This window comes from Chiloscyllium punctatum, chromosome 1 (assembly GCF_047496795.1).
Source record: "Chiloscyllium punctatum isolate Juve2018m chromosome 1, sChiPun1.3, whole genome shotgun sequence".
Classification (NCBI taxonomy): Eukaryota; Metazoa; Chordata; class Chondrichthyes; order Orectolobiformes; family Hemiscylliidae; genus Chiloscyllium; species Chiloscyllium punctatum.
In genome coordinates this window covers 130,235,648-130,250,545 of record NC_092739.1, presented here as the reverse complement: position 1 = coordinate 130,250,545, position 14,898 = coordinate 130,235,648, and the positions used below count along the sequence as shown (strand labels likewise).

At 41.3% G+C, this 14,898-nt stretch overlaps 1 protein-coding gene across 1 annotated transcript in view; it reads left to right on the top strand.

Annotated features, from left to right (window-relative positions):
* Positions 1–14,898, top strand: part of poli (polymerase (DNA directed) iota) — a 76,804-nt gene that overhangs the window by 45,586 nt on the left and 16,320 nt on the right. Inside the window, exon 5 of the mRNA XM_072574168.1 lies at positions 13,401–13,637. Within this exon, the coding sequence (XP_072430269.1) occupies positions 13,401–13,637 (237 nt within the window). The remainder of the gene's footprint in view (positions 1–13,400; positions 13,638–14,898) is intronic.

Sequence of the window (14,898 nt, the reverse complement as noted above, 5' to 3'; positions counted from 1 at the left end):
GTTGTTGCAAGTGATGAATAAGTATGTCCCTCTGGTCAGGCAAGAAGTGGTAAGATAAAGGAACCTTGGATGACGAGAACGGTGGAGCTTCTCGTCAAAAGGAAAATAGTAGCTTACGTAAGTTGGAGGAAGCTAGGGTCAAGCTCAGCTCTACAGGATTACAGGCAGGCAAGGAAGGAGCTTAAAAATGGTCTGAGGAGAGCCAGGAGGGGGCACGAGAAAGGCTTGGCAGGGAGAACACAAAGGCATTTTACACTTATGTGAGGAATAAGAGAATGGTCAAAGAAAGAGTAAGCCCGATCAGGGATAGCATAGGGAATTTGTGTGTGGAGTCTGAGGAGGTAGGGGAAGCCCTAAATGAGTTTTTTGCTTCTGTCTTTATGAAAGAACCGAACTTTGTAGTGAACGAAACCTTTGAAGAGCAGGTGTGCATGCTGGAATGGATAGAGATAGAGGAAGCTGATATGCTGAAAATGTTGTCAAACATTAAGATTGACAAGTCGCCAGGCCCGGACCAGATTTGTCCTCGGCTGCTTTGGGAAACGAGAAATGCAATTGCTTCACCACTTGCAAAGATCTTTTCATCCTCGCTCTCTAGTGGAGTCGTACCTGAGGACTGGAGAGAGGCAAATGTAATTCCTCTCTTCAAGAAAGGAAATCGGGAAATCCCCGGCAATTATAGACCAGCAAGTCTCACGTCTGTCGTCTGCAAGGTGTTAGAAAGGATTCTGAGTGATAGGATTTATGACCATCTGGAAAAGCATGGCTTGATTAACTGCAGTCAACACGGCTTTGTGAGGGGCAGGTCATGCCTCACAAACCTTATCGAGTTCTTTGAGGATGTGACTAGAAAAGTTGATGAGGGTCGAGCTGTGGATGTGGTGTATATGGACTTTAGTAAGGCATTTGATAAGGTTCCCCATGGTAGGCTCATTCAGAAGGTCAGGAGGAATGGGATACAGGGGAACCTAGCTGTCTGGATACAGAATTGGCTGGCCAACAGAAGACAGCGAGTGGTAGTAGAAGGAAAATATTCTGCCTGGAAGTCTGTGGTGAGTGGTGTTCCACAGGGCTCTGTCCTTGGGCCTCTATTGTTTGTAATTTTTATTAATGACTTGGATGAGGGGATTGAAGGATGGGTCAGCAAGTTTGCAGACGACACAAAGGTTGGAGGTGTCGGTTGACAATATAGAGGGCTGTTGTAGGCTGCAGCAGGACATTGACAGGATGCAGAGATGGGCTGAGAGGTGGCAGATGGAGTTCAACCTGGATAAATGCGAGGTGATGCATTTTGGTAGGTCGAATTTGAAAGCTGAGTACAGAATTAAGGATAGGATTCTTGGCAGTGTGGAGGAACAGAGGGATCTTGGTGTGCAGGTACATAGATCCCTTAAAATGGCCACCCAAGTGGACAGTGTTGTTAAGAAAGCATATGGTGTTTTGGCTTTCATTAACAGGGATATTGAGTTTAAGAGTCATGAGATCTTGTTGCAGCTCTATAAAACTTTGGTTAGACCGCACTTGGAATACTGCGTTCAGTTCTGGTCGCCCTATTATAAGAAAGATGTAGATGCTTTGGAGCGGGTTCAGAGGAGGTTTACCAGGATGCTGTCTGGACTGGAGGGCTTATCTTATGAAGAGAGGTTGACTGAGCTCGGACTTTTTTCATTGGAGAAAAGGAGGAGGAGAGGGGGCCTAATTGAGGTATACAAGATAATGAGAGGCATAGATAGAGTTGATAATCAGAGACAATTTCCCAGGGCAGAAATGACTAACACGAGGGGCCATAGTTTTAAGCTGGTTGGAGGAAAGTATAGAGGGGATGTCAAAGGCGGGTTCTTTACACAGAGAGTTGTGAGAGCATGGAATGCGTTGCCAGCAGCAGTTGTGGAGGCAGGGTCATTGGGGACATTTAAGAGACTCTTCGACATACATATGGTCACAGAAATTTGAGGGTGCATACTTGAGGATCAGTGGTTGGCACGACATCGTGGGCTGAAGGGCCTGTTCTGTGCTGTACTGTTCTATGTTCTATACCTGACTTGGAACTGCGTAATCGTTCCCTTCACCGTCACTGTCTGAAAATTTTGGAACTCCCTTCTAAATAACAGTGTTGGCGTCCCTACAACCCAAGGACAGAAACATTCTAAGAAGGTAGCTCACTGCTAACTTCTCCAGGGTATTTAGGGATGTGCAAAAAAATGCTGGCCTAGTCATCTGTGCCCACATTGTATGAACAAATTTTTTTAAAAAAGCATTTCAGAGAAAGTTCACTTGAATCATTTTTGAAATGAAAGAGTTTTCTTATATTGGACCCTTCCTCTTAAGTGTTTACAAGAATGAGGGTAGTATTTTTGAAACCAGGATCTGGAGGGGGCTCGGTAGTGTCTGGGGACTGGGAGAGGTTTCCCTTTTGTGGGAAAGACTAAAACTGGATGTAGGTTTGCTTGCTGAGCTGGAAGGTTCGTTTTCAACCATTTCATCACCATACTAGGTAACATCATCAGGGAGCCTCTGAATGAAGCACTGGTGGCATAGCCCACTTTCTATTTATGTGTTTAGGGTTCCTTGGGTTAGTGAGGTCATTTGCTGTGGTGACATCATTTCCTGTTCTTTTTCACAGGGCTTGGTAAGTGGGATTCAAGTCAATGTGTTTGTTGATAGAGTTCCGGTTAGAATGACATGCTTCTAGGAATTCTTGTACTGTGTCTGTTTGGCTTGCCTTGGGATGGATGTGTGGTCCTAGTCGACTGGGAAAACATATCCACCCTAGGACAAGCCAAGACAAACATGTTGTCACTGTTTGACACACGAGCTAGCACAGCTGTGGATCAGTACTTTTTAATGCCTTCTAAGTCTATTAAAGTTCAAAGAGCTTTCTAATATTTCTTCAAAGTGTCAATCCTAGAGTTTATTCATTTTTCTTTGCAATTTAATGCCTGTCATTACATCTATAAACACTGAAATAAAACAAAGAACTGCTAAGAGCTGGAGATCTGAAACCAAAACAGAAAATTGCTGGTGAAACTCAGCAACTGCTCTGATGAAGAGTCACCAGACTCGAAATGTTAACTCTGCTTTCTTCCCATCTTTAAAAGCTCTGTCTGTGTGCACTTCCTGTCAATGCTGCATCATATTTCCGGCACTACACTCTGGTAAAATTGTTTACTTTACTCTCATGGCACAACATACTTTCAGGCAAACAATTTGTTCCAGATAACCTCTTGACAGCCAGTTCAAAAGCGCAAAAAAACTGGAAATGCTGGAGCCACAATGCACAGTGTCTGAAATTAATCAACAAAGAAAATCCATCTAGAATGTGAAAAGCAAATAAGATTTCAACAAATATGCTCACTGTGTACCTAACATCAACTGGACTTTGTCCCCTGAACAGGAGTTGTGGCACCTTGGCTGAAGAATAAAATTTGTGTGAGCTTATCTTGCAGTTGTGGGTATGTTCACTGAGCTGGGAAGTTGATTTGCAGATGTTTCATCCCCTGTCTGGGTGACATCTTCAGTGCTTTGGAGCCTCCGGTGAAGCGCTGCTGTGCTGTATCTTCCGGAATTTACTTGGTTCCGTTCCTGCCGCTCCTGGTTGGTCATTGCCATGGTGTGTGTTTTTGGTCTAGGCCTATGTTAATGCAGACCATGGTGGAGTGCCATGCTTTGTGAAATTCTCTGGCTGTCCTCTGTTTAGATTGTCCTGTGATTGTTATGTTATTCCAGTCGAATTTGTGATCGTTGTCATCTGTGTGTGTGGCTACCAAGGATAGCTGGTCATGGCGTTTAGTGGCTAGTTGGTGTTCGTGGATGTGGATTGCTAGTTGTCTGCCTGTTTGTCCTATATAGTGCTTTGTGCTGTCTTTGCATGAAATCTTGTAAATGATGTTAATCTTGCACATAATGGGTATCGGGTCTTTTTGTTTGGGTGAGTTGTGAAATGCTGCTGTACTGTGTCTTTTAGAATTTATTTGGTTCCATTCCTGCTGCTTCCGGTTGCTGGTTCTGGTTGTTCATTGTAGTGGTTGGTATATTGGGACTAGGTCAATGTCTTTGTTCATGGAGTCTGTGGCTGAGTGCCAAGCTTCTAGAAGTTCTTTGGCTATCCTCTGTTTAGCTTGTCGTATTATTGTTGTGTTGTCCCAGTCGAATTTGTGGTCCTTGATATCTGTGTGTACGGCTAGTAGGGACATGTGTTCTGGTGAGTAGAACAAAAGACCCAATACCTGTCAAGTGCAAGTCAGATGTAGTTTACAAGATTCCATGCAAAGATGGCACAAAATACTATCTAGGACAAAGAGGCAGACAACTAGCAATCCACATCCACGAACAGCAACTAGCCACTAAACTCCACAACCAGCTGTCCTTGCATAAACACAGATGACAGGGACCACAAATTCAAATGGAACAACAGAACAATCATAGGACAAGCTCAGCAGAGGACAGCCAGAGAATTTCTATAAGCTTGGCATTCACCCACAGACTCATCAACAAGCACATAGATCTAGACCCAATATAACGGCCACTACAATGAAGTGCCATAACTGGCAACTGGAAGCAGCAGGAACAGAACCAAATTTCAGAAAATACAACATATCAGCACTTCACAGGAGGCTCCAAAGAACTGAAGATGTCACACAGATAGGTGACATATGCAAATCAACTCCCCAGCTCGGCGAACATACCCACAACTACAGAAACCAACACCCGAGCTACAAATCTGTATGCAAACCTTGAGCCTATATTATCTTCCTTTCTGTTTAAAACCCGTATGATCTTTCTTTTCCTGACCAATGCGGCAAGATCTGTTGTGTTATGTACAAATTGTTATACTTGGATTTTACAGCCCCTCCAACCAAGTGAAGTTTTTATGATGGGAGGGGGTATCAGGACATGTAAAATATGACTGGTGACAAAGCTCACCACATTCCCAGCCACTCAAACAAGGTCAATACAGTGAAAGGGTGGGTACCAAAATTGACAGACATTTTCGAAATATTAATGGTTGGTTCACAACTCAGTTGACCCAAATATTACACTGTCTACGCCATAACACAGTTGGCATAAACAGGAGGCAAGAGTAGGTTCAGTTTTTCTTTTAAACCAGACATTTTAAAACTCAAGGAGGAAGGGACAGGATTACATCCTCAATGGGATTCCATGCTGACATCGGAGCCATGCCTTTTTACCCCATCCTCCAAGATGTCAGCCTCACTCATTGTCAGTCACTGCCTGGCCATCAGAACCCACCTCTCAACATCCTCCCTGTGTTCTCTTTTCCTATCCTGTCTGAAACCCAGGATGTACCCACGGCTGTCTTCATCCGATTATGGACTAAGTCAGACCACTCAAAACATTCTTAAGCAGGCAACCCAGACCATAACTTTACAATTTGTTTCGGTAAGTGTACAGTGAAAATTACCCAGAGTAAGTTGGCTAGGTTGACTACCGGGTTTTAAAATAGACAAAAATTTATTCACACAATTACATAGTGAAATACAAAGAACAGGGTAAAGAACCCCTACTGAATTCAGTCTATCCAAACTAGACTTAACTATGCTATTCTGAATACACACAACAGAGAGAGAGGGAGAGAGAGAGAGAGACCTGACCACTCCCCTTTCATTATACGGGTCACTTCTAAAACATGACCACTTTGGCCTGAAGTCTCATTGGTTTACATATAAACAAAAGGTCTCTCAACATCCTTTTTCATCTCTGTACCAAAATAGCCACCTCGGACACAGGAAGGTTTTATGACCCCTCTAAAAAAAAACTAAGGACACAGTATCCTTGAGAAAAGGAGCATCTTTTAGAAAAAGGACCAGTTTTGTGATACCTCTGCCTTTAAAAAAATTAATTATCAATATCAAAAGATGGCTTCATTTTTAAAACCCTTCAAAAACAAACTGGTTAATAGTCTAAATCACACATGTACACTATACTAACTATAAACATGCAAACATGCAGAACCACATGTGAATTCAGGCCATGGCACACTTGCCACTGAATGTCCCTGTATCTCATTCGAGTCTCGATAATGCATGGGCAATCATGTATTCGCGCCCTGCCACATGTACAATTGTCAAATTGAATGGCTGCAACAACAAGCTCCATCTAAACAGTCTGGCATTTTTGTCTTTAATGATCAGTGTATATGATTGATCCAGGTGCATTGCTGCTAATATAAACACTGAAATGTTGTAATGCCAACACCAAGCTTAAAGTGTATTTCTCCACCATTGAATATTTCTGTTGATGAACGTTCAACTTCCTGGAAAAATACCCGATGTGTCTTTCTATTCCCTGGTCATCCTCCTGCAGGAGCACTGCACTGACACCCACATCACTGGCATCAATAGCCACTTTGAAAAACTTTGTGTAATCTGTTGTGGCTAATACTGGGACAGTGGTTAACATAGTTTTTAGGCTGTCAAATGCCTTTTGTCAGTCCACTGTCCACTGAAACTTCTTGCCCTGTTTTAACAATTCAGTGATACTGCTAAAGTTCAGCACAAACGTTCGGTAAAATCTACTCAACCCCAGAAACCATAGTACTGCTTTTTTCATTGACGATGTGGGAAATTCCATAATTACTTTCATTTTCGTATCCCATGGGGCTATTTGTTCATGTCCAATAACATGGCCGAGGAAGGTGACTTGGGTTTTGGCGATTTCACTTTAACTAGGTTTACCACCAAGCCTGCCATCCAAAGTTAATCGAATAAGTCCAATAAATGCTGTAAATGTTCCTTCCATGAGTGACTAAATATCATCAGGTCATCAATATAAACAACACAATTGAATAACCCGGCAATGACCTTATTAGTTCGTCTGTGAAATGTGGCTGGAGCAATGACCTTATTAGTTCGTCTGTGAAATGTGGCTGGAGCATATTTCATACCAAATGGAATGACTTTGAACTGATATAGTCCATTTGGTGTTATGAAAGCCAAAATTGTCTTTGCTGTCTCTGACAGATGTACTTGCCAGTAGCCTTTGAGCAGGTCCAACTTAGAAATAAAAGTTGCTTGTCCTACTTTTTCAATACAGTCCTCCAACCATGCAATTGGATATGCATCAGTCTTTATAATGCACTGATTTTGTGATAGTAGACACATAACTGTTGGGTACCATCTGGCTTTGGCACCATGAGTTTGGGTGAGTTTCAGTCACTAACTCATTTTGATTATGCCATCTTGGAGAATGCGCTCTGTCTCCTTCTGAACCTGTGCCAACTTGAGAGGGTTTTGCCAATAAGGATATTCTTAATCAGAAAAGTATCTCCTACCTCTACATAAGGCACAATTAGGTTAGTACTTCCCAGTTTATTTCTGCATATCTCCCCATGTGATACTAATAAACTTTTCAGGTCATTTTGATTTTCTGTTGGAAGATAACTCAATAATTTATCCAATTTTTGACAACTTCCTCATTGTCTGATTGATTTGAGGGATGAACAATTCAGAATCCTCTGACCTTGGTTCTTCCTTCTGTGCTGTAATCATTAACACCTTCTCCTCTTGCTTTCCTTCCTTAACAAAACACCTCTTGAACATATTCACATGACACACTCTGTGACACTTTTTCCTGTCTGGAGTCCTTATCAAGTAGTTCACCTCAGTTAATTTCCTCTCGATTTGATAAGGTCCACTAAACCTTGCTTTTAAAGGCCCACCTGTTACTGGAAGTAACACCAATTCCTTATTCCCAATTGCAAAATTGAAAATTTGTGATTTCTTATCTGCTTCCTGTTTCATTGTATGCTGTGATACTTTTAAATGCTGTCTAGCCAACTCTTCAGCTCGATTTAATCGTTCTCCAAAGTTTAACGCATTGTCCAAATGGGTGGTCTCTGAATTCTGACTTATTAATTCTGACAGTCTTCTTACTTCATGCCCAGAGATTAAATCAAATAGACTGAATTTGGTTGATTCATTTAGTGCATCTCTGATTGCAAAAAATACAAATGGAACTCCCTTATCCCAATCATCTGGGTAATCCTGACCATAAGCCTTCAACATGTTCTTTACTGTTTGATGCCATCTCTGTAGTGCTCCCTGCGATTCTGGGTGATACACAGGCGATTTGAATTGATTTATTCCCAAGTTATCCATAACTTCCTCGAATAGTTTGGATGTGAAGTTTAATCCTTGATCTGACTGGATTCTGTATCTAGCAAAAAAACTTAAATAATTCTTCTACAACCCTTTTAGCTATGATGTTGCATAATGGGATTGCCTCTGGAAATCGAGTCGACACATCCATTATTGTTAATAAATATTTATTCTCACTTTCTGTTTGAGGTAGGGGACCTACACAATCAATCAAGACTCTTGTGAAAGGTTCTTCAAATGCTGGAATAGTTTTTAAAGGTGCAGGTTTTATTACAGCCTGTGGTTTTCCAATTAGCTGACATGTATGACACGTCTGGCAAGATTCAACTACATTTTGTGTAGTCTAGGCCAGTAAAAATGTCTTTATATTTTAGCCTGTGTTTTCCTCACCCCTAAATGACGTCCCAAGTGGTAGCTCATGCACCACTCACAGCACCTCCTATACAGAACTGGCAAAACAATTTGATGAATCTCTGCCCATTTCTCATCTGCTTGAATGATTGGTGGTCTCTGTTTCCTCATTAAGACATCATGTGTTAAGTAACAACACACAGGGATGCATTCACTCTCCTTCTCTGTATATGTCTTTTGATATCACTGTTTTAACTTCTCATCTTTCTGCTGTAATTCAATCAGCTTAGCAGAGCCAAAGATACTTGCATGTTTGCCTAGTTTCTCCTGCCATGTTCCATTTATCTGATCAAAAAAGTCCCTGATAAAGCTATGTCAACTTCCTTATCTGTGACTTCTGATTCTCCTGCTTCAGCTTGTGCCTTCGTGATCTTGAGACCACACAATCAGGGAAAATTCCTGAATAAACATCCTTCATTTCTTTAGTTGCCTGTGTCTCCACTGGCTTTTCAACTAGAGTAGGAGCATGCCTATCAGTGAATCAGCTATATCATTTGCAAGGACAAATTGCATTCCTGGACCTGAGAGTTTGTCCAGTTCTCCCACCATAAATTCTCCACTCTTCTTTGGATTCTCTTGTCTCACTTTACATAACTGAGCACTTTTTGTCGCACCAAAGATTCCTGTTACCAGTACCTTTTCTGGCAATAGTCCCTCAGGAGTACATATGTCCTCATCCTTCAGCATTACAAACTAAGAGGATACTATGTCCCTTAATATTGTAACCTCATTATCTACTGCTCCTGGCCTATGTGAGTAAACTTTACCCTTGCATGTATATTTTTTTAAGCAGATCCGGCACTTCGTCCTTAATCAACCTCTGATCATCTTGTACACTCTGAGGCAGTCGTCTAACTTTCCTTGTGTTTTTTTTGTTATTAGTCCAACAAAACTTCCAGGCTTGTCTAGGTTTCCTACATCTGGCTTTCTCCTAGCCCACCAACACTGTAATTTCAAATGGTCCCCTTTATTATAATGAAAATACCGGAGCTTTTTAATCTCTTTCTTCCCCTCAGGATTTCTTTTTTATCCTGTGATAAGTTATCCGTATGATCTTCACTGAGATTTACTTCACCCTTTCCACATGAGGATTTTTCTTTGCCCCAATTTCTATCTCATGGATTGATATTGATTCTAGAAGCCAAACTTAGTTTTATGGACCAGCTTAGAATCATCAGCCACTTTAGCTGCTAGCCTTGCCATTTTAACTCTCTGCTCTTCCACATGAGTTTGCACTACTTCCTCACTAAGGTTACCTTCGGCCTTGATATCCAGCATTTTAAGCTGACTTTCATTTTTAAAGGTTCACTTTCTGAAATTCAAACGCTTTCTGTTCTGCTGCTCTCTTTTCCCCATCTCTTCTGCTTTTCATCATACTCAAACTGTTTCATTTCTGCTGCCCTTTCCTTATCTCTTGCTTCTAACTCAAGCTGCTTCATTTGCAATTGAATTCTTGCCATCTCTATAGATTCTGATGGTTTCTCCAGCAGGGTAAATGCTAAGCTACTGCTGTAATTGTCTCTCCTTTCCTCATAGAAGCAGGCAGGTCCAATCCCAGCTGGTCTGCTACTTCCTGCAGCTTGGTCTTATTCACCTTATGCAAACTTTCAAAGTCACTGCATCCACTCCCAAAAAAAACGTTTGGTGACAGAAAGAGCCGTTACTATCCCAAGCTTTGTCTATTTAACCACACCAACATCCAAAATAAAGACACTAGCACCTACCCTCACTATTTAAAATCCCGCAAAGAGCCCCCAGTCTGTTATGGACCATGCCAGACCACTCAAAACATTCTTAAGCAGGAAATCCAGACCATAACTTTGCAATTTGTTTTGGTAAGTGTGCAGTGAAAATTACCCAGAGTAAGTTAACTAGGTTGACTAACAGGTTTTGAAACAGACAAATATTTATACACAAAATTACACAATGAAATACAATGAAACACAAAGAACAGAATAACAAAATCCTACAGAACTCAGTCTAAACATAACTAAACGTTATTATGCTGATGCAAATATACACACAGTCCCAATCAGCAAATCTCCTTAAGCATTAAAAATGGAACAAGTGCTTACAGGTTGAGGTTAGAAGGGCAGAAGGAGAGAGAGAGAGAGAGTTTTGCAGCCTGTGTTCACACAGCTGAACTCCTAACTAGTTCTGGACTGAATGCTCAGCTGGGGAGCTGACCACTCCCATTTCATTATACCGGTCACTTCTAAAACATGACCACTTTGGCCTGTTTATACATTTACATATAAGCAAAAGGCCTGTCAACACCCTTTTTTATCTCTGTACCAAACTAGCCACCTTAGACGAGGACGGTTTTATGACCCCTCTAGAAAATCCAAGGACACAGTATCCTTGAGAAAAGGAACAACTTTTAGAAAAAGGACCAGCTTTGTGACAATCCCATGGTCTACTTGCAGCTCCTACTACTGAATTCTGCTACTGGCCAATCAAGATGGCTGGCATCTCTCAAGGATGGGACTTAGTCCCACTGAAGGGCTATCTGCAATGTATTGCTTCTGCAGGATGGTTAGTTTTTGGTGGACTGACTTGTGTCTCATGTTTCTTCTGGATGAGTATGATCAGTATGACTCCCATCCCCCTCATAAACCTTATCCCTAGGTGTAACACAGTCCTTTTCCAGTTTACACCACCGCCTATTAGAATCCCAAGTTCTAATGGCATCAGTTTTCAGACCTAAGTTCTTATTGCTGTAATTTTAACAAATTCAGATGCTACGAACAATGTTGATTTGAGGAATTGTACCATTGGCAGGAGATAAAAACTGAGTCGAAATTCATCTAAGTCATCGGGATACAACCATAGGAAGATCAACAAAAGAATATAATTGAAAAAAATTTCAGACTATCCCAAAACACTTTACACCAATTTAAAATAATCATTGCTGCACTTGTATCAAAGGATGGGAAAGTTAAAATTGAAGCCATCTGAAGAATATTAATGCCATATAGACTCATCAGGAACTTTTGCCAGTTTGTTTGTGGTCTAGGCTGAAGGCTGTACAAGCTAATATTTAGCCTTCTCTCTGCTGAAGTTAAGCTGCTACTGTATTCTGTGGTTAAAAGGGAGGCTTTCGTTTTCCCTCTGCAGCACTCTCTCACACGTCAGCATTGCTGCATGTTACCTGCATGGTTCAGGTCACAGCTGAGTTAAGAAGAGCCAGGAGGGGACACGAGAAGTCATTAGCAGATAGGATCAAGGAAAACCCTGAAGCTTTCTGTAGGTATATCAGGAATAAAAGAATGACTAGAGTCAGATTAAGGCCAATCAAGAAGAGTAATGGGAAGTGATGGCTCGGATAGTGATAGCTAGCACGAGGGGGGCATAGCTTTAAATTGAGGGATGATAGATATAAGACAGAGGTAGTTTCTTTACTCAGAAAGTAATAGGGACATGGAACGCACTGCCTGCAATGGTAGTAGACTCGCCAACTTTAAGGGCATTTAAGTGGTAATTGGATAGGCATATGGATGAAAATGGAATAGTATAGGTTAGATGGGCTTCAGATTGATTTCACAGGCGGCACAGCATCGAGGGCCAAAGGGCCCGTTCTGCGCTATAATGTTCTATATTCTATGTTATTGTCTGTCCACATTCACAATCTCTGGAACGCATGTCAACTGCTGATGGTGACAATAAAATCTAAAATCTAAACATCTAAATGTAAAAATCTTTGTGTAAAATGGCAAAGCTGTGCACTCTTCCCACTTTGAATTCTTTTGTCTTTCCAACAGAAAAGTTAAATAAAAAGCTTTGATCTTCTGAAGTTTGAAAGGACTGGGGATTCAACCAGCTTGTGCTCCATAATCTGCCCCTAAACCATACCAGCTCACACCCTGATTAGATCCTGCCTTTCCACCACTTTTCACTAAACGTTTCACCCTTTCTCTGATCATTTCAGGGCTTTTATTTTTGCTGACCCATTTTTTGAGTACTACAGCTCTGATCCTAAATATATTCTTGAGCTACCAAAGGATGTAAATGAAACGTAATGTCAACTGAACCAAATGTAAGAGACATTCCCCACAAACAACGACCAGCTTGTCTTTCTTGCTGCTGTTGGGTCATGTACTTCTCTTTCTGAATCTGCCATCATCAAATATCCCCATTGGGTCGTTATCTGTGTTTTATTCATTCATGGGATGAGGATGTTGCTGTCTAGGCCAGAGGGCAATTAAGAGTCAGCCACATGCCAGAGAGTCTGGAGATATGCATAGGTCAAAGCAGTCTCTTTCCTTGAATGACATTAGTGAAACAGATGGATTTTTCCAACAATCAACAACAGTTTCATGGTCATCATCAGACCCTAAATTCCAGTTTTTATCTGATTCAAATTCCACTATCTGCCTTGGCAGGATGCAAACCTGAGTCCCAGAAATTAACCTGGGTCTCTGGATTAGCAGTCCAGCAATAATACCTCTGGGCTATCACATCCCGTTTTATCTCATGTCAAAGCTCCATTTTCTGTATAGCTGGCAACTACAATGAAATCTTGGAGTTGTTGGTTATAATTTCAAGCCAAAGTAGTTTGGGATTTTGTTTGGCATCAACTACTTGGACCAAAGGGTCTGTTTCTCTGCTTTATGACTCTGAAACTATGCGTAAAGGATCTCAAGGGATCAGAAGTTGACTGTGAGTGATCCCTAGCCACATAATTCAAGCCCCATATCTCAGTTAGAATCAAAAACGTCCTCACTTAACAAACTATGAGTAACTTCATCAGTATTTTGCATACGTTTAGAACTCTTTATCAAAAGGAAATGTGTAGAGCATATTTATCTACCATGTTTTGTAGCTGAGAAAGGGAAAATGACGTGCTCTGCTTACTAAATGGTTTCTGTACAGCATTGAACATTGCTGATGCAAGACATGTCCGGCTGGCTCTCGGATCCCAAATCGCAGCAGAAATGCGAACAGTAATATTCAACGGGGTGAACCTTACAGGATCTGCAGGAATTGCACCCAATAAATTATTGGCCAAACTAGTGTCAGGAACATTCAAACCAGACCAACAAACAACATTGCTTCCAGAAAGCATTCAAGACTGCATGGAAAGCCTAACGCATCCCAGACAAGTGCCTGGTAAGAGTTTCCAACTCTACAGCTTACTATCATCTCTGCAGATTTCACAAGCAGGGAACCATTTACAAATACACTTGTTTTAATTTTACAGCAAGTCAATGTGAATTGTAACTAAGATCTTGTGTTTTGTTACATCTACATATTTTGATATACCTGGTGCACTCCAGTCTCATTTTTAAAATGTCACAATAAAAGCCTGGTGAAATGCTAAGCTGTACAGAAGAGCAAAACCAGGCTTGAGCCCTTGCAGTGCAAAATTGCAAGATTACACAGCAATGCTCAGGTTGCAACAGATTCAATGTGAGGGTGATTTGAATTTCAGCTTTTTTAAACTTCCGCAGGATGTGGGTGTCACTAACAAGGTCAGCATCAAGGTTTCTCAAGCCATTTCAAAAGGCAGATAGGAGTCAACCACAAAAATAAAAGCAAAATCCTGCAGATGCTTGAAACTTAGAGATCTAAAATAATAACAGAAAGCGTGGGAGAAAATCAGCAAGTCTAGCAGCATCTGTGGAGAGTGAAAGAAAGTTAGTAGTTTGAGTTCAATTCAACTTCTTCAGAAATCTTGGTGCTGTGGAAGAAGAGGTGGAAATGTGATAGGTTTTATGTTGTTGAGAGAGAGGAGGGACGAGTCAAAGAAAAGAAAAGGTCAGAGAGAGCTCAAAGGCAGACAGAAATTAAAGGTCCAAGTGGGAAAGGGACAAAAAGCAAAGGGAATGGTTATTTTGTGACCATTGTTGTGATGAGATCCTTGAACCAAGAGGAGGTGGTCGTGTTGTGATGATGTCATGGAACTAGTATTCCAAAAGGCATGGCTAATATTCTGGGAACATGGGTTCAAATTCTATCATCATACAGTGAAATTTGCATTTATTTCAAAAATCTTGGAATAAATAAACAGCTAGCTGAAATAACTCCACTTATGCTGGTATCCTGCCACCAAGTTATTTAAGTCACCCTTTATTTATACGTGGAGACACCTTGACAGTGATCCAGATCCCTCTGAGCCGGCTCTCAGAGTGAACAGAACCTCTGACACTCCTGTTTATATCTGTCAGCCAAGGCTCCCTGTTTAGACCAGGTAAACAGCTCCACCTGGCTGACCTCATTACAATGACTACATTAACCTAATGGTTACCACCTATCTAATGCTGAGTGTTGTAGAAACTCGTAGGGTTCACTAATATCCCTTAGGGAATTAAAGTCTGCCATCCTTACCTGGTCTGGCCTACACATGATCCACAGCAATGTATTTGACTCT